At 43.5% G+C, this 19,621-nt stretch overlaps 1 protein-coding gene across 8 annotated transcripts in view; it reads left to right on the top strand.

Moving 5' to 3' along the window:
- SORL1 (sortilin related receptor 1) overlaps window positions 1-19,621 on the top strand; it is a 179,571-nt gene that overhangs the window by 90,984 nt on the left and 68,966 nt on the right. For all 8 annotated transcript variants that reach the window (XR_002517258.2, XM_021926639.2, XM_021926638.2 and 5 more), the window contains 9 exons: window positions 268-446; window positions 1,944-2,130; window positions 6,627-6,755; window positions 7,263-7,348; window positions 10,638-10,810; window positions 11,885-12,016; window positions 13,996-14,087; window positions 15,271-15,517; window positions 16,204-16,342. Coding sequence is in view for 7 of the 8 variants with exons in the window: in XM_021926639.2 (XP_021782331.1) it covers window positions 268-446; window positions 1,944-2,130; window positions 6,627-6,755; window positions 7,263-7,348; window positions 10,638-10,810; window positions 11,885-12,016; window positions 13,996-14,087; window positions 15,271-15,517; window positions 16,204-16,342 (1,364 nt within the window). In the remaining variant the exon portion in view is untranslated. The remainder of the gene's footprint in view (window positions 1-267; window positions 447-1,943; window positions 2,131-6,626; window positions 6,756-7,262; window positions 7,349-10,637; window positions 10,811-11,884; window positions 12,017-13,995; window positions 14,088-15,270; window positions 15,518-16,203; window positions 16,343-19,621) is intronic.

Below are 19,621 nucleotides of genomic sequence, written 5' to 3'. Positions count from 1 at the left end.
TGTGTAATCTGTTACCATCATTTTTCTTTTTTATGTTTGAATTCTCCTAAATTCGGCCACTTGGAGCCCCATCAGGCTGGTTCCTGTGTTCTTTGGAGATGACTGCGTTTATCTCTGAGCATTTCCTTAAACTTTCCCTGCCTTAGCCCGGGATCAGCCATTTCTCCAAGGAGCCCTGGTTCCTGCTCCTGGTGAATGTTATATGGAAACCAAGCCTTTGCCTTAGATACTTTAACTGCAAGGATTCTCTTACTTCCATTTGGGCAGATACAGTACCAATGAAGGGGAGACCTGGAAGACATTCATCTTCTCTGAGAAGCCAGTGTTTGTGTATGGCCTCCTCACAGAACCCGGGGAGAAGAGCACTGTCTTCACCATCTTTGGCTCGAACAAAGAGAATGTCCACAGCTGGCTGATCCTCCAGGTCAATGCCACAGATGCCTTGGGTAAGCTGCTGCCTCCTTGGACCTTTTCACATGGGTATGCATGGACTTCCTGTTATGTGCAAAGCACCAGCTTAGATACTGTGTATTCAGAGGAGCTTGAGATTCATTGGGGTAGATGGGCCCATAAGAGTTAGCAAAATGCATAGGGAGGTAATTGAGGGCTTGCTCAATTCTTCTTAATAAGACTGGGTGTTATTCTTTGTATCTTAGTTTCCTCATGCAGTTCCTGGCACATAGGAGGTTTAAATATATGTCTGCTGAATATGTAGATAAATACATGAATGAAAAACATAGTTCCAAATCAGCAGTGCCAATTGGACGTATTCAGTGAGTGTGCCTGGCTTTCCGTAAGTCAGTGTGCCAAGCAATGCAGGGTCCTCTCAAAGCCATCTAGGATCTAGTCGTGATCTGCTAGTCTGGATACAGAATGTGTAAGTATGCAGGCAGAAGTGAAACTCTTCAGCATCCTCTCCCTGCATCCCCACGTTATCTTACCCTTTCCTACCTCTCAGCCTTGGCTAACCTGATTCTAGCTGCCCGGAATGCCCTGTTTCTTCTCACCTCCACCCATTCAGCCTCCCCTACTCGAAATCCTTTTCATATCTCAGGATCCAACACACTTGTTGCTGATATCCTAACCAGAAGACATCTCCCTTCTCTATGTCCAGAACATAAGTGTACTCATAACTCTGTGTCTGTCACTCGGTGTGTTTCACCTTCCATTGACTAGATTATAAAGCCCTTCAGAATAAGAGCTTGCCCTGTGCGTATTTGTATTCCACCTACTGGAAAGTTCGATAGCGTTAGAGTCGGTAGGAGTTTAATAAGTTTACTGTGTTGCATGGCATTGAATCAAAAGTTGTGTATCGACTTCAGGTAGTATCTAATCTGACTGAAGACACATATATAAGAGTCAAAAAGTGCTAACATAGACATAGGCATACTTTGGAATGCTTGTAAAAAGCACCCTACTTACATTTCGATGAATGTGGCAGATGGAGTGACGGTGCAAGGTATCTTAGCATTTTCCAGCCTCTTTCCATAGAGATCCTGTACCTTCAAGTAGGGCCAGCGAGCCCTCCATTGCCCTCGGGCCACACTACCAGATGGCCGTCACTGCCCGAGGAGGCAGGCTGAGAACACTAGCCCCCAGTGGTATTGCTCATCAAGGAATCAGCCAATTCTCTAGGAGAGAAACACTTCCGGGTACTTGTTTCTACAGTAATGTCTTCTGTAATGTTTCAGAAGTTTGGATAGAAGCCTAAAGGTGGCTTGCTTCTTCCCAACTTTTCCAGGCAAATGTCTGCATTTCAGGTATCCTTTTCATTGGCACAGGGCTGCCCAGCTTCAAAGCAAGCTGATTGGAGGGTCTGTGTGCTTGTGGGGTGGCAACAGATAGACAGGAAGTGGGGGTTGAGGCCGGGCACCTTGAGGCACAGCAGGGAACCCCGTATGGGCCTGCCTGTAATGCTTCGTGCTGTGTTCCTTTTTCCTTAGGAGTTCCCTGCACAGAGAATGACTACAAGCTGTGGTCACCATCTGATGAGCGGGGGAATGAGTGTTTACTGGGACACAAGACTGTTTTCAAACGGAGGACCCCCCATGCCACATGCTTCAATGGAGAGGACTTTGACAGGCCAGTGGTCGTGTCCAACTGCTCCTGCACCCGGGAGGACTATGAATGGTTAGTTCTTCTTTGATGACTGGGGACTGAGTTATGCTTTATTCACTCAGTAGTGTCGGGGAAAGAGACTAGGCACGGTCCCTTTCCCTGAGCAAAGGAAGGGAATAGAAGGAAACAATTATTTAGGAAGCATCTTTTATGTGCCAGGAGCTGTGTAGGCATGTTTCATGTAAGTTGTCTTCTTTAGTTCTTTCTTACAGCCAGGTAAAGTGGTAGAGGTGTCTAGGAGAGCTGTAGCCATTTCTTCAGGAATAGATAGCTCTGGGATTTATTTCTATTAGGGTAACCCAAAAATTTGCTGAAGGTTCCATTGTTGGTAATCCTTCTCCTTAGGACCGTATCCTGGAGGGGATTTATTTCTTTATCTGAAACAAGGGGATATTAGTGTGTGTATATGCGTATGTGTGTGTTTGCATCATTTATTATTTCTTGAGCAAAATATCCAAGGCACTGCTGCGAATGCTAAAAGTAGGAGAAGTGACTTGTGCATAGCTAATTGGCACAGGAGGGGGAAGAGAGCAGGTGCCTCAGAGCAGGAACCGGTACTTTTATTGTGACTATTGAAGGGAAGGAGAGGGCTGTGACTTGCTGTTGGAGAATCAGGAAATTTTTGGAAGAAGTGCTGTTTGAGCTGGGCTCTCAGGGAGCATCTATATTTGCAGACAGCAGTGTTTTGAGACCATGTAGCTGCAACAGGCAGGTGTAGAGGCAGCAGGGTGTGGTTGGGAGTTGAACTGGGATGCCTTGTTGGGTGTATGACATGGGGATGATAATTGGAGATGAGGCTGAAAAGATAGAATACAGTAGGGCAGAGAGACCTTAGAAGGGATGAACCTTATTCTATAATTAGGAGGAAGCCTTCAGGGGCTTTTGAGGAGAGTTGATGATCAGAACAGAGCTTAGCTGTAGGAATTTTGAGGAGAGTTGATGATCAGAACAGAACTTAGCTGTAGGAAGAGGATTCTAGTGGAGGAGTACGCAGGATCTCAGAGCTCCTGGACAGTTACTTCAGTCTATAATTCAGCATGAAATCATTGTAGTTTATTCAGAAGCACCAAGAGTGCCATGGGTATTTAATATAAATACACAACTCATATTTCAGTGGTTGCCGAGGCACAGAGGAACTAGATTTTGCTTTGGGCAGCTGTACTTGTCTTGACTAAAGCCAGAAACTTCTGATGTGTTCTAGACCAGAGGTTGAAACATGGTCATACAGTAAATGTTCTAGACTTTGTAGGCCATATGGTTTCCATGATCTGCATTACAACTCCTCACTCTGCCCATGGCAGTGCCCATGGGTGCGTGAAAGCAGCTCTAGATGAATGAATGTGGCTGTGATCCAGTAAATCTCTATTTACAAAAATGGCCAACCAGGTTTGGCCACTTCTGTTCTAGACCAGTGCTTCTGAAACTTTAAGGTGCGCATGAATCACGTGCAGATTCTGCCTCCGGAGTTCTGGGGGTCTGCATTTCCATCAAGCTCCCAGGAGATGCGGATGCTGCTTATCTGCACATTCACCCTTTGAGCAGCAAGGCTTAGAACACAGAAGACAGTCATTTCCTTAGAAAGGTGTGTGCTCCCAAGGTAGCGACACAGACTCTTTAACAGCAAAAGCACAGAGCTGGCTGATGTTCCCGGTGATGCCAGTTCCATGCTGTGTGCCTTCTGCTCTTCCTTAGACACTTTTTCATTATAGTCGAATCTAATCTAAGAGCTTTGGTGGCCTCAGGTAGTCCTCCTCAGACCGGCTTGAGACTGGAGACGTCCTAATCCCTGAAAAGATCATAGTGACCTCTCTCTCCCCTCTTCCTATCCCCAACATGTACTTCAAAATAAAATTAAGACTAAGTAAAAAATAAGTAAGAAAGTCTAACGAATTTTTGGGTTTTTTTTTTTCCCCATGACATTTAGGTTTAAAAACAATTAACATTAAACTTTTCTCTCTTGCCCTACATTTCCCCAACCCCCACCAAAAAAAAAAAAAAAAAAAAAATTTCACAAAAAAACAAAAAAGAAATGGAGCTTGGTGTGCTCTCCTGGGTAAACTGACCTGCATCCTGCTGGTCTGCCATGCCCACCCCATCTGCCTTGCTGGAACCTGCTGGATGCTCATCCTGGTTGTACGCGGAGTCTTTTTATTATAGACCAGTCAAACCACCTCCTCTGCCCCTTATGGAGTTGGGTTGCAGGCCAAATGAGATCGTGGGGTGATGACCCTCTGAAATGCTAAGGGGTATATGGATATCGGCTGTTCCCCGCTCCACCCCCCATTGTTTCTCTGCTTGCTGTAGCTGCTGGAAGGCAGCCGGCCCAACTGTGTGGCTCTTGGAGATGTTTGATGGCATCGGACTATGGCAGTGAAAAGGAAAATGGTCCCAAGATGGATGTCAGGAAATGAGATGAGATTATAGTATCTTTCCATTAGTTCAGGTACTGGTTGACCAACTGTGTTTGAACACCAGGTTTTTTCTGATGGTCCTTTCAGACCATGCAGGGAAGCCCAGCTATCGGCCCCTGTTCCCTGATTTCAGTGGCAGATTCTTTTATATCCTTATATTTCTTGACATTGCCAAGTCATACAGCTTTCACATTCTTGACTGCAACCCCTAGTAAATAATACATTTTCTATTATGACCCTGTACCTACATGTGTATATGTAGATACATACACACATGTAACTAAAACACAAGTTTTAGGAGACAACGTTGACTTTTAAATGTATGATGGGGCCTTTTGCAATCTTTTGCTCTTTTTTGGGAGGGGAAGAATCTGGTCTTGGGCCTCCCAGGTACTTTCAGAGTCCACTAGGTCATGACCTGTGGTCAAAGAAAGGTGCCCAGGAAGAGTGCTTTGCTATTGGAGGCAAATAAGTAATTAGCTAATGCTTTATCTGGTTCCTAAAAAGATTTAAAGTGGCTGTTCAGTAATAACAAACCGAGGTAATGAAAGAGGCACGTTTGATCCAGTGGCAAAACTGCTGCCTTTCGATTCTTTACAAATTATTAAATGTGGATTATGATATAATGCACACAGGCCACTCTGTATCTGTTAATACTTTTCGTGTCAGAAATGTTTAATAAATATTTGGGTTTTTTTATTTTTCTTTTTTGTTTTACTGAGACAGAGTCTCACTCTGTCACCCAGGCTGGAATGCAGTGGTGCGATCTTGGCTCACTGCAACCTCCACCTCCCGGGTTCAAGCCATTCTCTTGCCTCAGCCTCCAGAGTAGCTGGGACTACAGGTGCGTGCCACTACGCCCAGCTAATTTTTGTGTTTTTAGTAGAGACGGGGTTTTGCCATGTTGCCCAGGCTGGTCTAGAACTCCTGACCTCAAGTGATCCACCCGCCTCAGCCTCCCAAAGTGCTGGGATTACAGGTATGAGCCACCATGCCAGGCTTAAATATTTGTTGAATTGAATAGAGCAAATAAATGTGTTCTGGTAGAGCACATGAATGTGGAATATATGTTCTGTTCTATAATTCTTTGAATATGTTCTATAATTCATTGAATTATAGAATTTACAGCTTGGGCAGGGCCTTAGAACATTCATAGTACAGTCATCTCGTTTTAGAATCGTCTTCGACTGACGCCTCCTGCTTCCTACTCCAGGATGCTGCCCATCAAGCTGGGAGGTTTGGCAGATGTGACCCCAAATCACAGGCGGTCTCGTGAACCTAACTACTGTATCTCAAAGTACAGGATGATTTTAGCTAGTATGTGGACATAGTCTTAAATAACATTGAACCCTTAGTCAAAATTTTTCTTTTTTTCTGAGACAGGGTCTTGCTCTGTTGCCCAGGCTAGAGTGCAGTGGCACAATCACGGCTCACTACAGCTTTGACCTCCTGGGCTCAAATGATTCTCCCTGCTCAGCCTCCCGAGTAGCTGGGATCACAGGTGTGCAGCACCATGCCTGGCTATTTTTTTGGTTCTTTTCTGTAGAGACAGGGTCTTACCATGTTGCCCAGGTTGGTCTTGAACTCCTGGGCTTAAATGATATGTCTGCCTTGGCCTCCCGTAGTGTTGGGATTATAGGCATGAACCACCATGCCCGGCCCAAAATAATTTTTTAAAAGGGTTATTCTTTTAAAATTTCTCTTTTACTTCTTCAGAGTCTGTCAAACAGAAAGTCTCATTGGTTACTAGTAATTCTGTAACATTTGCCTAATCCCTTTTAACAGAGAGGGCAGGTCCAGATTCTTAGAGTAGGGAACTGGATCTGGCTAAAATTTAATATTGTTTTGATTTGGCATGATGATTTGTGTTTTTTTTGGTCTATTTATGGCATATGATTGTGTTTTCCCAACTGTGGTTCTGATATAAATCTTCTTTTGAAGATGTATTTTATATAAAAAGTAAATATTCTTTAAAGGGACAAGTTAAATAACTTATAATAAAAGTGAAAAGTAGTAAGGTAAAGTCAGCACAATTGGTACGGGAATGCCTGAAATGTATAAAACAGTGGCCTTAACAAAGCCCAATTGCCTTTTTAGTGACTTCGGTTTCAAGATGAGTGAAGATTTGTCATTAGAGGTTTGTGTTCCAGATCCGGAATTTTCTGGAAAGTCATACTCCCTTCCTGTGCCTTGCCCTGTGGGTTCTACTTACAGGAGAACGAGAGGGTATGTATCACAGAGATTTCCCTGTCAGGTTCTCAGGGGTCTGCACATGGAACGAGAGAGCATAGAGGGCCATCTGGATTGCTCTATACTCTAAATTGTACAATTGCAAGTTAACAGCCTACAAGTAGTTTGGGCCACATTTTAACTTATGGTATTTGTAAACTCTCCTACCTCCAGTGAGAAAAACATTGCAAGTCTGTAAGCATCCCTGAAACTCTAGGAATATCTTAAGTCATCAACTTTAGCAAGGAAACATCTTCAGAGGAATGTATTCAAGAGATATATTTAAAAATCTTGGCCAGGACAGTGCCCTAAATTGTCTGGGCTTGCCTAGTCTAGTTATAAGCAGAACTGACTCAGAACTACTGAGCATCCTCTTTCTAGTTCTAAAGGGGAATGAGTGGATGGACTGTATTGAGCGTGGATAGTAAATATATTCCTAGCTGGGATGCCTTTGTGACTGTTCTTCCCTGTTTCTGACCTCTTGCCCTTGGGGTGGGGTGACAGCTACCGGAAGATTTCTGGGGACACTTGTAGCGGAGGAGATGTTGAAGCGCGACTGGAAGGAGAGGTGGTCCCCTGTCCCCTGGCAGGTAAGGGAGGTGGTTTCTTCTCTTTCATTTCTTGAGACGTGGTTGCAACAGTGTCATGATCTCACCCAAGTCTGAGCTTGTGGGTCCTGTAATTGAGTGGAGAAAAACAATGGCCATCACAAGCATCACAGGGCTTCCCCTTTTCCCTAAGGTTGGTATCTACACTCAACTTATGCATAGCCATACCCTTTATTAGGAATGGAAAGTATTTTGTGTCAGCTCAGTTTCTTTGAGGGAAATCCCTTTGTTAATTGAAAAATATTGATTCAGCATCCACTGGGGTAGAAAGGTGCCCACGGGCTTCCGTGTGTTCCTTAATCTGTTTGTCCAAGTTGAGTATAAAGAGGCGTGTGGCTTCTTAGGAAGTAGCTGAGTAGTCTGTGTTAATTTTATAATAAAAATAACTATACAATTTTAATGGAATTTTATAGATTTCAGTGTACTTTTTTATGTGTTGCCAGTTTAACCCTTTTAACAACTCAGGGAAGCAGATATTATCAATTTTGTTTTTTACTTTTTCATGAGGAAGCATGTTCAGAGGAAGTTAAATGGCTTAAGGTCACACATCTAGTAAGTGACAAAGTTGAAATTCAGACTCTAAGCCCCATGCTCTTCATTGGACATTGCCCAGAGGGCAAATAAATGTCATTCTCACTATTTTAGATAATCATTATGCATGCTAATTAAGAAAAACTTCTCTGAAATGATTCATATGCTATAAAGGTATAGTGTGTTTTAAAACACGTTTCTGCTAGATTTAGTGGTGATGTCACATGGGATCTTTACAATAGAGACATGAAATGATGATACTTTGACAAATAATCTCTTAGCTGCTTATTTTTCTTCACTCTGTTTCCAGTTCTTATTCATTTAAAGCTTCTTTATTCCCTCCGTGCCCACTTTCCTGCCCATACCTCTTGGTGAAGGCAAACGGCTGGAGTTAACTTCCATCTGCGGTGGATGGTGTTGTCTGCGTGGACAGCCATAAGCACCGAATGAATCATGAAAGAAGCGTGTGGTCTCCGCAGGCAGGGCAGGGCAGCCCTGTCTTTTGCTTACTGCTGCCAGCTTGCCCTGGTGTTTTTCTTGCTAAGCTCGTTAGTCCCTTAATTTAATCTTTCATCATTACCAGAGTAATTAACATACCTCACTATGGAGACTTAAAAAGAACCACCACTTCAGCAAATTCCAACAAATGAGCAGATAATATTCAAATATTTCCCTCACAAGAGCTGTTATTGATGAGGGCGTGGGTTAGTGGGGTTTGAGTGATTGCTCTTAAGGGGCTGGAGTGCCTACTTTTGTAATAAATATTTCGAAGATCATTCAACAAGGGACAAAACAGCTTGTTTAAAGCCATCTAAACTGGCAGGAAAGCTGTTTTCTCTTCTACCAGAAGATAGAACAGGGAATGAAGTGGAGAAATCTCATTCCATTGTGGGCCACCTCCTATGGAGAAGAGAGAGAGAGAGGAAAAAAAGGCATGGAATAGGGGGCAGGGATATACCAGGAAAGAAAAAGATGCTTTCATAGGACTAATGGAGCCATAATATCTTTGCAAAGATGAGGTAATCTGGGCATCTGGAAGGATTTTTTAAATGCAAGAATTTTTCTTCCTTTACAATTACTATGAAAACACACATTCCTAGGCTGTGCTCATGTATGGCCAGGACCAGCCAAGAATTCCATTCCTTTTCTAGGTTAAACATTGCCCACTGGAACGCCACATGCTGCTCTGAACATAATCCTAAAACAAGTATTTCTGGATTCAGGTTCTACTTTATGGGTATTGGTTTCTTAAAGGAAAAAAAAAATAACCCAAAGTGACAGAATGAGGTTTATAGATGCTGGAGAGAGATGTGGGGCAAAAGGCTCACTGTTGCAAAGGTAGCTTTCATATCCCTATACGTTAGCTGGCCCCCTCCCTGGGAATGACAGTGGGAAGGTTTTCTTGACAATCAAAAGGGGAGGTAGGTTACCATGTGATGGTAGCATAGATACTTCTAAAGTGACCTGGAACCAAAGGAAAAGAAGGAAAACTTACCTTATTACAAATTGTAGATAGATTTATTTTTTGATGCATTATCTATATTGCAGCTTTTATAAAGAAGGTGATAGGTACATGTTAAGTCACTGAGTGTAGGGAATCAGGAAGTGGGCAGGAATGGCTAACCCAGGCAGGCAGCAAAAGAATTCAGATTTGCATCTTGGTTCCATATGCAACACACTGTCAAGAGGCACACTTTAGACACAGATGCTGTTGTGCTGCTTGTGTCCACTCCTGGGGAAGAATCTGGATGTTTCCCAGGCTGTTCCCTAAGTGGAAAAGAGAGTGTACTGAGTCTTCCTATTTCCAGTTGTCTGACGTTAGGTAAGTATCTTCAGCACTCAGGACCTTCATTTCTACATCTTAAAAATCATCCACACCCGTGTCTGTATCATAAGAGAGAGCACGGTGTAGTAGTTAAAGCATAGACTGTGGATCCAGAGTGCCTGGGTTCTGATCTCGGTTCTGCCACTTGCTAGTTGTGTGACCTTGGGTGAGTTACTTAACCTCTCTGGTCTCAGTTTTCTCATTGTAAAATTTGGTTAACAGTAGTTCTACCATCGGGCAGTTGTTGTGAGTCTTAAATAATGCCCAATACTTAGTAAGCACGTTGTACACAATATGTACACAATTTGTATTTGTTGAGTAGAAACAGATTTTTTTGTGATGATGATGTTGTGCACCATTTTCTAAATAGCCAAGAACAAATGCATTATTATTATTTTGAAGATCTAAGAGGTTGATGTAATTGCCATATGGTGTTGTAAACAATATGAATAAGTGAGCACATTGATTAGAGAGCTTAGTTACAAGGCTTCAGTGACTAATGATCTCTCGTCAACAAGATGATGGTGCTGTGGTGATAGCAGTCACATGAGGAGGGGGAACAGGGCGATTGGTGTAATTAGGTTGGCAAGTGTGACTTGAAGACTTGTAGGCTTAGCCCAGACGTATGGTTGTTGGAGCATGCATATTGGGAGATTCAGATGAAAGAAAAACGTAACAAGTAAAAACACTTGCAGATGAAGAAACAGATTCACTGAAGTTTAAGTCACTTGCCTGAGGTGGAAATGTGATTCCATTATGCACCTCCTGAGTCTTGATTTCTGTGCTCTTCACTGGGTCCACACCACATGCCAATGGATTTGAGGTTTGTGTGTGAGAAACAAATAGGTCAGATGTGCTAGGACCTCTTCAGCATCCCCTGGGTCCAACCTCCCACGTGTCTTGTGTGCCTGGCAGAGGAGAACGAGTTCATCCTGTATGCTGTGCGGAAATCCATCTATCGCTATGACCTGGCCTCGGGAGCCACAGAGCAGCTGCCTCTCAGCGGGCTACGGGCAGCAGTGGCCCTGGACTTTGACTATGAGCACAACTGTTTGTATTGGTCTGACCTGGCCTTGGACATCATCCAGGTGAGTCAGCGCTTGGCCTCACTGTGGGGGCTGTGCATTATGACTGTCCCGTCCTGATAAGCTTCATGCAGAATGGCCTATGGAAATGGACCGTTAGAGGTTTGTAAGTGTTGCTCATCTCAGGGCCAACAGGTAAAACTTTCCAGTCTTCTGTGTTAGTATTTTTCTTTCTCTGTCTTCATCTGTTCATATAGGAAGCATAAAGAAGGCCCTAAATCCACAGATGTGCTTGAAAGTGAGGTCTTGCTTTGCCTGCTGGGAAGGTGTTGGGACTAATAATGTAGGATGATTAGTTGCCCCCTATTGTGCCAACTGCCTCTTGAGCATCTTTCTTCCCAAGTCATGATACAGTAACGCTTGACTTACCCATAGCTCACATAATTATCCACTTCAGCTGTTCTGAACACAGATAAGAACCAGGAAGCAAGCGTTAAAGAGCCCTGGACAGGCCAGGGAGATAGCCATACACTCAAACCCATGCATTTAAAGGAAAGCTATTTGATCGTTATTCATTGTCTGCTTAATCCTTTTAGAAAAGCAATTCCAACAACTTTGTATCTAGATTCCCAACCCAACAGAAATCTTACAGTGCCTGGGTGTTTGAGGGGGTTGGGGTGGGGGATGGCGGTGATGCTGAATGGAGCTGTCCAACAATAGCACTTGATGGCTAAGAGCCTCACAGGGAAGAAAGAGTATAAAAGCAGACACAAGAACTTAAATATAACAGCAGTCTGGTTTCACTTCTTTTAAAAGCAAACAGACTCATACATCTCAATAATCTCCGACTTTATTGTTGCGATACAGCATAATTTAGTAACCAGTGTTCATAGTGATAATGCAGAGTAATGTATATGATTAAATTCTCTTTGTCCTGCTTAAAAAACAAAAATGTAGTACATTTGAGAAATGTTTTCATGAAAACCCGGCTTCATGGGTCTGGAAAGTTTACTAACATAAAACATCTCATCCCTTGCCAGTCCTACCACTTGAATAAAGGTTACCCTTCATAGGACTGACTTGGCAGGCGGTCATTTGAACAGTTCCTAGCATTTATTATGACTTTTCTCTCTTCAGCGCCTCTGTTTGAATGGAAGCACAGGGCAAGAAGTGATCATCAATTCTGGCCTGGAGACAGTAGAAGCTTTGGCTTTTGAACCCCTCAGCCAGCTGCTTTACTGGGTAGATGCGGGCTTCAAAAAGATTGAGGTATGTGTATTTTCGTGCTGTTCTTAATTAAGGGAGTAGGCGGGGCACCTGGGCTTTGAGCCAGATTTGACACAGAGGCAGGGGCCAGTGTGTCAGATTACTCTGGAAATTTCCTGCGAGTTTCCAGAGAATGGACCAGCTGAGCCTCTGGAGAGGAGAGAAAAGGGGGTAAGTACCTGGGAGTTGATCTTTTGACTAGCAGAAGCTTAGCTAATAACAATAAATGGTAATATTATTTTTATTTTATTTATATATGTACTTATTTATTTTATTTATATATTATTTTTGTTTTATTTTACTACTTTTATTAAACATGATGGCAAAAACTAAAATTACTTTTGCATCAACCTAATATGGTATTATTATAACACTGTAACAATAATAGTCTAGTATTATTTTAGTCAATTAGAGTGATAGCAACAGTATCATCATCGTCATCATCGTCGTCGTTATTAATCCCCATTTCTCTGCAATGTAGCTATCTAGTAACCTGTCCCGCCTTATATACCCAAGGCAAGGATAATGAATGACCTCTAAACTGCCAAATCATTGTCTTGAGGCATGTAGTATGCTCAGCTCACTGCATCAGCACCTCTTTATACTGACTCTGCATGGAGAGATGGCATGTGGGTTAAGTGGGAAGTACAGTAGAAGCAGGGAGATGCAGAGAACTAAGAGGAGTTGTAAGATGAAAGACACAGACTTGGGAGATAGACCCGGGTGTAGGCTTGACTCCACTAGCTAAGCAACATGGCGCAAGGTGCTTATGCTTTCTAAACTTCAGTTGCTTCACGCGTTAGATGGAGATTCATTTATTCATGCAACCAGTTGACAGGGGTTCTCTGCATGATACATGTGGTTTAGGTTCTGATGATACAGCAGTGGGCCTGACTCACACGTTCCTGTTCCCACAGAGCTTAGATTTTAGTGGAGGAAGCAAAATAATAAATCAGTTCTGTTGGTGATACTTGCTGCAAAGACTCTGAAACAGTGCAGTGTGATTGCACTTTTGGAGAGTGGGGCAATATTAGAATAGGCAGACAGAGCAGGTAACTTGAAGTTGATGTCTGAGCTGAGCCGAGGATGATCTTGTGTCCACCTCATGGGGATGCTGATAGAAGTGAACTGGCATCTACTGAATGCTGCCCTGGTGGTCGTGTTATTGCTCTTTCTCTCCTTTCTTTAGTTGCGTGTGGTCAGCACTTGGCTAGGGGCCAGAAGAATGCAGGTGGTTGGTCACAAGCACCTACCTTCTCACAAGCTGTGGGGTGACCACTGCACAACTCAAATACTGTTGGTGCAAAATGATGTCAAATGAGCCAAGGTGCAGAGCTACTGATGCTTATAGGTCCAAGTGGGTCAGAGAGTTAGGAAAGGAGGCAGGCCTGGCAGTGAGGTTTGAAGGAGAGTTATGCCTTGATTAGAGTAAGCAGTGGGGCAGGTGGGTCCAGGATGGGATGTGGCAAGAGCAGACAGGAGTGAGTCTGCATCAGGCTTAGAGAAGCGTGAGATGACCAGCCTGGCTGATGGAGAGGAGCAAGAATATGAGTCCCACCTGTGGACTCTTCATTGCAAGGCTGTGACATTGAGAATCTGTTTTATGGGCAGTGTGGAGCCATCGGTTGCCTTGGAACGTGGACTGACATGGGATGGTGAAATAAGTCAATGCTTATTTGCTTATTATTTGAGTAATTTACTTATTGATATTGCTTTGTCCAGATCATCATGCCCTGGAAACTGGTGCATGCATGGTTCTAGCTCCTCTTTCAGACCACTTGAAAAACGTCCCATGAGTCAGAGGAAGGAACAGTGCATTGTGACTAGAAGTTGGGGCAGGTTTCCCAGATGGGTCGGGTCAGGGAAACAGGCAGGCATGGAGGGGGCATGTCTGTAGGCAGAAGCTGAGGAGCCATCTTTGGCAATGGGGGTCTTTAAGGAGCTCAGATCCGTCTCAGCCTCTTTCCCCCTGTTTTTGTCAGGTAGCTAATCCAGATGGCGACTTCCGACTCACAATCGTCAATTCCTCTGTGCTCGATCATCCCAGGGCTCTGGTCCTCGTGCCCCAAGAGGGGTAAGTGTTGCCCCAAAAGGAAATCAGTCTTGCATCCAATGCTGCAATAATAGATTCTCATGGAAACACAGACGGTGGGACAAAAACCTGTTTCTCATGATGGTGGTTGAAATGATCTATTAACTGAAAAGTTAATAGAGACCACAGCTTAGTCACCATGGTCAGGTAACTCCATTCACTTTTTGTTAGCCAGTGTCAGAATCTCTTTAGGCATCCAGATGTCTTGCATCTGTAGGTTGTTTCCCTAGAAAAGTTGATGTTAAAAGAGAGCCTCTGTAGACCTAGATAGGCCTGCTTGGATATTGTGAGAACTTTCTCTTGAGTTTTATGCATGGTACAAACATTTAATTCATTCCATCTTTCCCCTGCCTTCCTAGCATGTGTAGGTTTTCTTACTTACAATCAGTGTGCACTTGGGGAAGGCAAAGGTGCTTTTTATTAACTCATTAACTGAAGAAAACATAACTAAGAGGGAAATCCCTGATTTGACATTCTGGCTTTTCCTCTCTCGTAGCATTTATGATAGAGAATTGGCACAATTTTTTCAAAGAAAATTCTAAGAGTAATGTATGTACTTGGTTGACAGTATTTAGAGAGAACAGAAGTTGATAAAAATTTTGCTTCCTTCCTTTTCATTCTTAACCCTTCACCCTCACACTTCCTAGTGGTAATCATTGTTAATAATATCTTGTGTATCTTTCATGATTGCTTTTACTTATGTACAAGTAATGTCTTTGAAACACACACACACACACACACACACACATGCCAAATAGAATTGTAGTAGAGTTTCTGTTCTGTACTTTTTTAAACAAACTTAATATGTGTTGAAGATAGTTTTGTGTGAGCACATATAGATTTTTTAGGTTTCAGAGTATTCTATTATATGTACCATAATGTGTCACCTCCTCTGCTGATTAACATTTGGTTTAATATACAAACATATACATTTCTTTGTATATTATCTTTGCATAATTTGATTTTATCTGTAAATTCTAGTAAAGGGATTTGCAGGTCAAGGAATTTAAGTGGTTTCAGGTATTATCATTATATATTGTTATAATAATGCTGAAATAACCAGCTGGATCATTCGAAAGGGGTTTCTGATCTTTTTTGGAGTAGTATTTGAGCTCCCATTTCTCTAGTCCTGGTGAGATATGTGTTCTGTCCCCATTTCCGCCAGGGTGATGTTCTGGACGGACTGGGGAGACCTGAAGCCTGGGATTTATCGGAGCAATATGGATGGTTCTGCTGTCTATCGCCTGGTATCAGAGGATGTGAAGTGGCCCAACGGCATCTCTGTGGACGACCAGTGGATTTACTGGACGGATGCCTACCTGAACTGCATAGAGCGGATCACATTCAGTGGCCAGCAGCGCTCCGTCATCCTGGACAACCTCCCGCACCCCTATGCCATTGCTGTCTTTAAGGTGAGTCCGTTTGTTGCCGCCGTTGGACAGTCATCTCGAGCGGGTGAGGACATATGAGGTCAGGAGCCTGCCGTCCCTGGGCTTTGCAGAGAAGCTGGTTAACTTCTTAAAGATTGCCTTTTTTCCAAATTTGAGATAACTTATTTTCAGTCCTATGGAGGGATGCCAGGCAGAGGCGCCAGGGGACCAGGCTCCCCTGCTGTTCACATTTCAAAAGGTTAAAAGTGAAGGCTCTTCCCGTGAACATTCCCAGTTTGTCCCTCAGCGTCAGTAGCCTCATTTCAGGGTGGTGTCTTCATTTCTTGTGCGCTTTGCTCACTTTATCCCCTGATGACTTCCGGCGAGCTCTGCACCACCTACAGTGCCTTGCAGTTCTTTTCCAACTCTGGAGAGCAACATGGCTCTCCCCAACTCTGGGAAGCAGATTTCAAACTGAGGGGGTTGGGTTCCTGTGATAAACTTGAATGCTTATCAGATAGTTTCTTTTGGGCAGTTTCTTCTGTGGCGTTATATGGTGAGGTTTGGATAAAATCGCTGTCCTTTGCATTTAAGTAGAAGCTTGATCGGGCCAGTCATTCAGCCAATAAATGTTAGTTGTGTCCTGCCTCGGGGAGCTCTTACCCTTAGAGAGGGATCGGAATAAAGAACTAAAGAGCTGGGTTAATGGGCGAAGGTTTTCTTTGTAGAATGAAATCTACTGGGATGACTGGTCACAGCTCAGCATATTCCGAGCTTCCAAATACAGTGGGTCTCAGATGGAGATTCTGGCGCACCAGCTCACGGGGCTCATGGACATGAAGATTTTCTACAAGGGGAAGAACACCGGTAAGGCAGAGTCTCTTCTGTTGTCTCTGTAGAGTTGATCTCAGGAAAGGGGCTGCGTGTGGCCAATCTGCTCAGAGCAGGAGCTGGCAGCCTGCGTCTTTGTTGTCACGACAACATGCACATTATTTAATTTCTTCCTAATGACATCTTAATTTCTTTTCTAACGATACACACACAGCTGGAAGACAGCATGTTGTTGCCTGCCTAGAGTGTTGGTGCTTGGTGGGTAATTACACCCTCCTCCTGCCCTTGGCCCCTGACTGATTGGTGGCGTGGCTTCTGTTGCAGCTGGGAGAGTCCCAACATGTGCTTAATCCCTGTTTGGCACACTTGCAGGAAGAGACTCTGGGCTGGGTGCTGAGATCGTTGCTGCTTCCCGCCAGGGCCTCTTGCTTGTTCTCTGGTTGCCCAGATGACCTATTGCTCATTGCCCATACCTACCTCTGCTGGAATGGCGCTGTGTAGTTAGGTGTTGTTTTAATTAATTTTTCCCACCGTGAAACTCTAAACCCCATGAAGAAAGAGATTGTCTGTTTTATTCCCCGATAGTTTTACCAGTGTCTAGCACTTTGTAGGTGCTCAATTCATATTTGTTGAAAGAATAAGGGATGAAAAGGGAGGGGAAGAATTGCAGTGAGTGCAGACAGTAGCTGTTTTAGAGATCTATCGGGTGAGGCTTCAAGAACTGCTATGAGGCTTTGACCTGGCTAGTCCTGGAGTCTGAGACTATTCAATGGAAAGCCTTTATCATTTCATGACTGCTCTTTAATTTTGCTTATCTCCCAGCCTTACTATTGATTCTAGAGGAGAAAGATCAGAGGATTACCAAGAAGAATAGTCCCTTTAAGAATTTCCCTCTTTATCTCAGCAGGATTAAATGGCATCCTGGGTTTGCTGATTCTCCTTTATTGACAAACTGCTAAGTTTTCTGTTCTTAGCTGGAATGTTGATATTGTTTTATGGTTCTTGGCTGACCCTATACGAAGAGAAAATTGACAGGGGAAATAATACAGTTATAGATACCATTGTTATCCTCTTGGGATTGTGAAGATAGCATGAGAATACCCTGAGAAAACTATAAAGTGTCTTACAAATGTAAGACGGTATTATTTGTTATGTCTTCACCACTGACCTGTGAGGTAGGGAAGGCTGGTGTTATGATCCATGGTTTATAGATTAGGGAATTAAATCTCAGATATCAATTAGCTTTCCCAAAGTATCCTCACTAGTTTAGGAGCTGGCCTTTTGTTGCAATTCTGCCACTAAATGGAGAAGTCACATTCTTTCTTAGAGGAGGCACCTATTTTGAAATAAGGAGAGTTGAAGGAATCTTGCTTCTCAGCTCCAGTGACTGAAATCTTCAGGCCTTTGTTTGATGGAGGACATCCACCCCTACTGATCTGACTTGCTAGCTAGCAGAGTGGGTTTCTAGCATTTCTCCAAGTGGATTTTTAGCATTTCTCCACGTTACCCCTTAGTCCAGTGGGTCTTCATTTTCACAAGTGCTTGTAAGCATGTGTTTGATGTGCACACAGGAGCTTCTGAAACACTGTGTGCAGATGAAGCCAGTGGTTACCCGGTCACAACTTACTTCCCAGTCTTGACTGTCCACTTCATCCCAATAATTTGAGCACAGCTGACACAGGCAGTCACACCCGTGACTGGGGAGCAGTGGGGGAGGAGGGAGTTTGTGGTCTCAGCATGTGCAAACATGGTGTCTTGGTGCCAGACAGACAGGCCTACAATCCTCACCTTAGGTGTAATTTCCCTTTCATGCCTCAAAGAGTCATCTTCATTTAAGCTAGCCAGAGTCATTTTGGGGCCCAGAGTGAGGTCTGGATAGATGACAGGCTGGTTTAAAAGGGAGATGTGTATTAGCAAGGCATAGTGGCGCGCATCTGTAGTCTCAGCTACTCGGGAGGTGGAGGTGTGAGGGTCACCTGACCTCGGGAGGTTGAGGTTGCAGTTTAGCTGAGATCGTGCTGCTGCACTCCATCCTGAGTGACAGAGTGAGACCCTGTCACAAAAAAAAAAAAAAAAAAAAAAAAAAAAGTTTTGGGGGAGATCTGTGTTGGTGAGTAGAACACAGACCTGGACCTGTGCAGAGGCGGCTGTGACCGTCCCTTTGGCCATGGCCAGTTTTCGCCTCTCTGTTCCTTTCTCTGTTTGCCTTTGGGGTTCTCTCTTATTCCCCTTTGGTTGTGAGCAGGATATTTCCGGAAGACCTCCTGCCTCCTAACGCAGGGCTGGAGAAAGATGTTTTTGTCTTTCTCTGCAGCCCAGTGTGGGTCAAATCAAAACTTCTGCAGTGGTGTCTGGCTGTCAGCACTGTCTGTGAGCACTCCACACCTTTTGGCCTTGAACTCTGCTCTAACCTGCTTGCTTTTCTGGAACTGAGAAGATACTTGCTTTTTTGGACACTGTATTACAGATCCACGGTGTGTGTTGGGAACTCCTGTCCATCTTTATTATTTTTGTTGTCTCCTCCTAATATATTCAGGACTTTCTACAGTAGTCTCCTACTTATTTGCCATTTTGCTTTCTGTGATTTCAGCTACCTGCAGTCAACCACTGTCCAAAAATATATATAGAAAATTCCAGAAATAAATAATGTATAAGAGTTAAATTGCTTGCTGTTCTGAATAGTATGATGAAATTTTGCACTGTCCCCTCCCTGTTCCACCTGGGATGTGAATCCTCCCTTTGGCCAGTGTCTCATGCTGTTGATGCTGCCGGCTCATTAGTCCCTTTAGGAGCTGGCTGGGTTATCAGGGTGTCAAAGTATTGCAGTGCTTGTGTGCAAGGAACCCTTATTTTACTTCATGATGACCCTGTATCTCAAGAGTAGTGATTCTAGTAATGTGGATATGCCAAAGAGAGGTCGTAAAGTGCTTCCTTTAGGGAAAGGGTGAAAGTTCTAGACTTAATAAGGGAGGAAAAAATCTTACACTGAGTTTGCTAAGATCTGCTGTAAGAACGAACCTTCTATCTCTGAAATTGTAAAGAAGGAAAAGTAAATTCATGCACAGTATTTATAGGGTTTGGTCCTATCTGCAGTTTCAGGCGTCACCTGGGGGTCCTGGAATTGGGGACTTTGGAATAAGTGGGGACTACTATATTAACCAAGTGTTAAATAATAATAATTGATAGTAACGACATTTATTGAGGGGTTGCTGTGTTGTAAGTACCACAGTAATATGCTTTGTGGGCTTGTATAACCTCACTTCGTCTTTCCAAAGATTTCCATATGTACTATTAATATTTCCACTTTATAGATGA

This window comes from Papio anubis, chromosome 12 (genome assembly GCF_008728515.1).
Source record: "Papio anubis isolate 15944 chromosome 12, Panubis1.0, whole genome shotgun sequence".
NCBI classification, from domain to species: Eukaryota; Metazoa; Chordata; class Mammalia; order Primates; family Cercopithecidae; genus Papio; species Papio anubis.
This window is presented reverse-complemented; position numbering and strand designations above follow the sequence as displayed.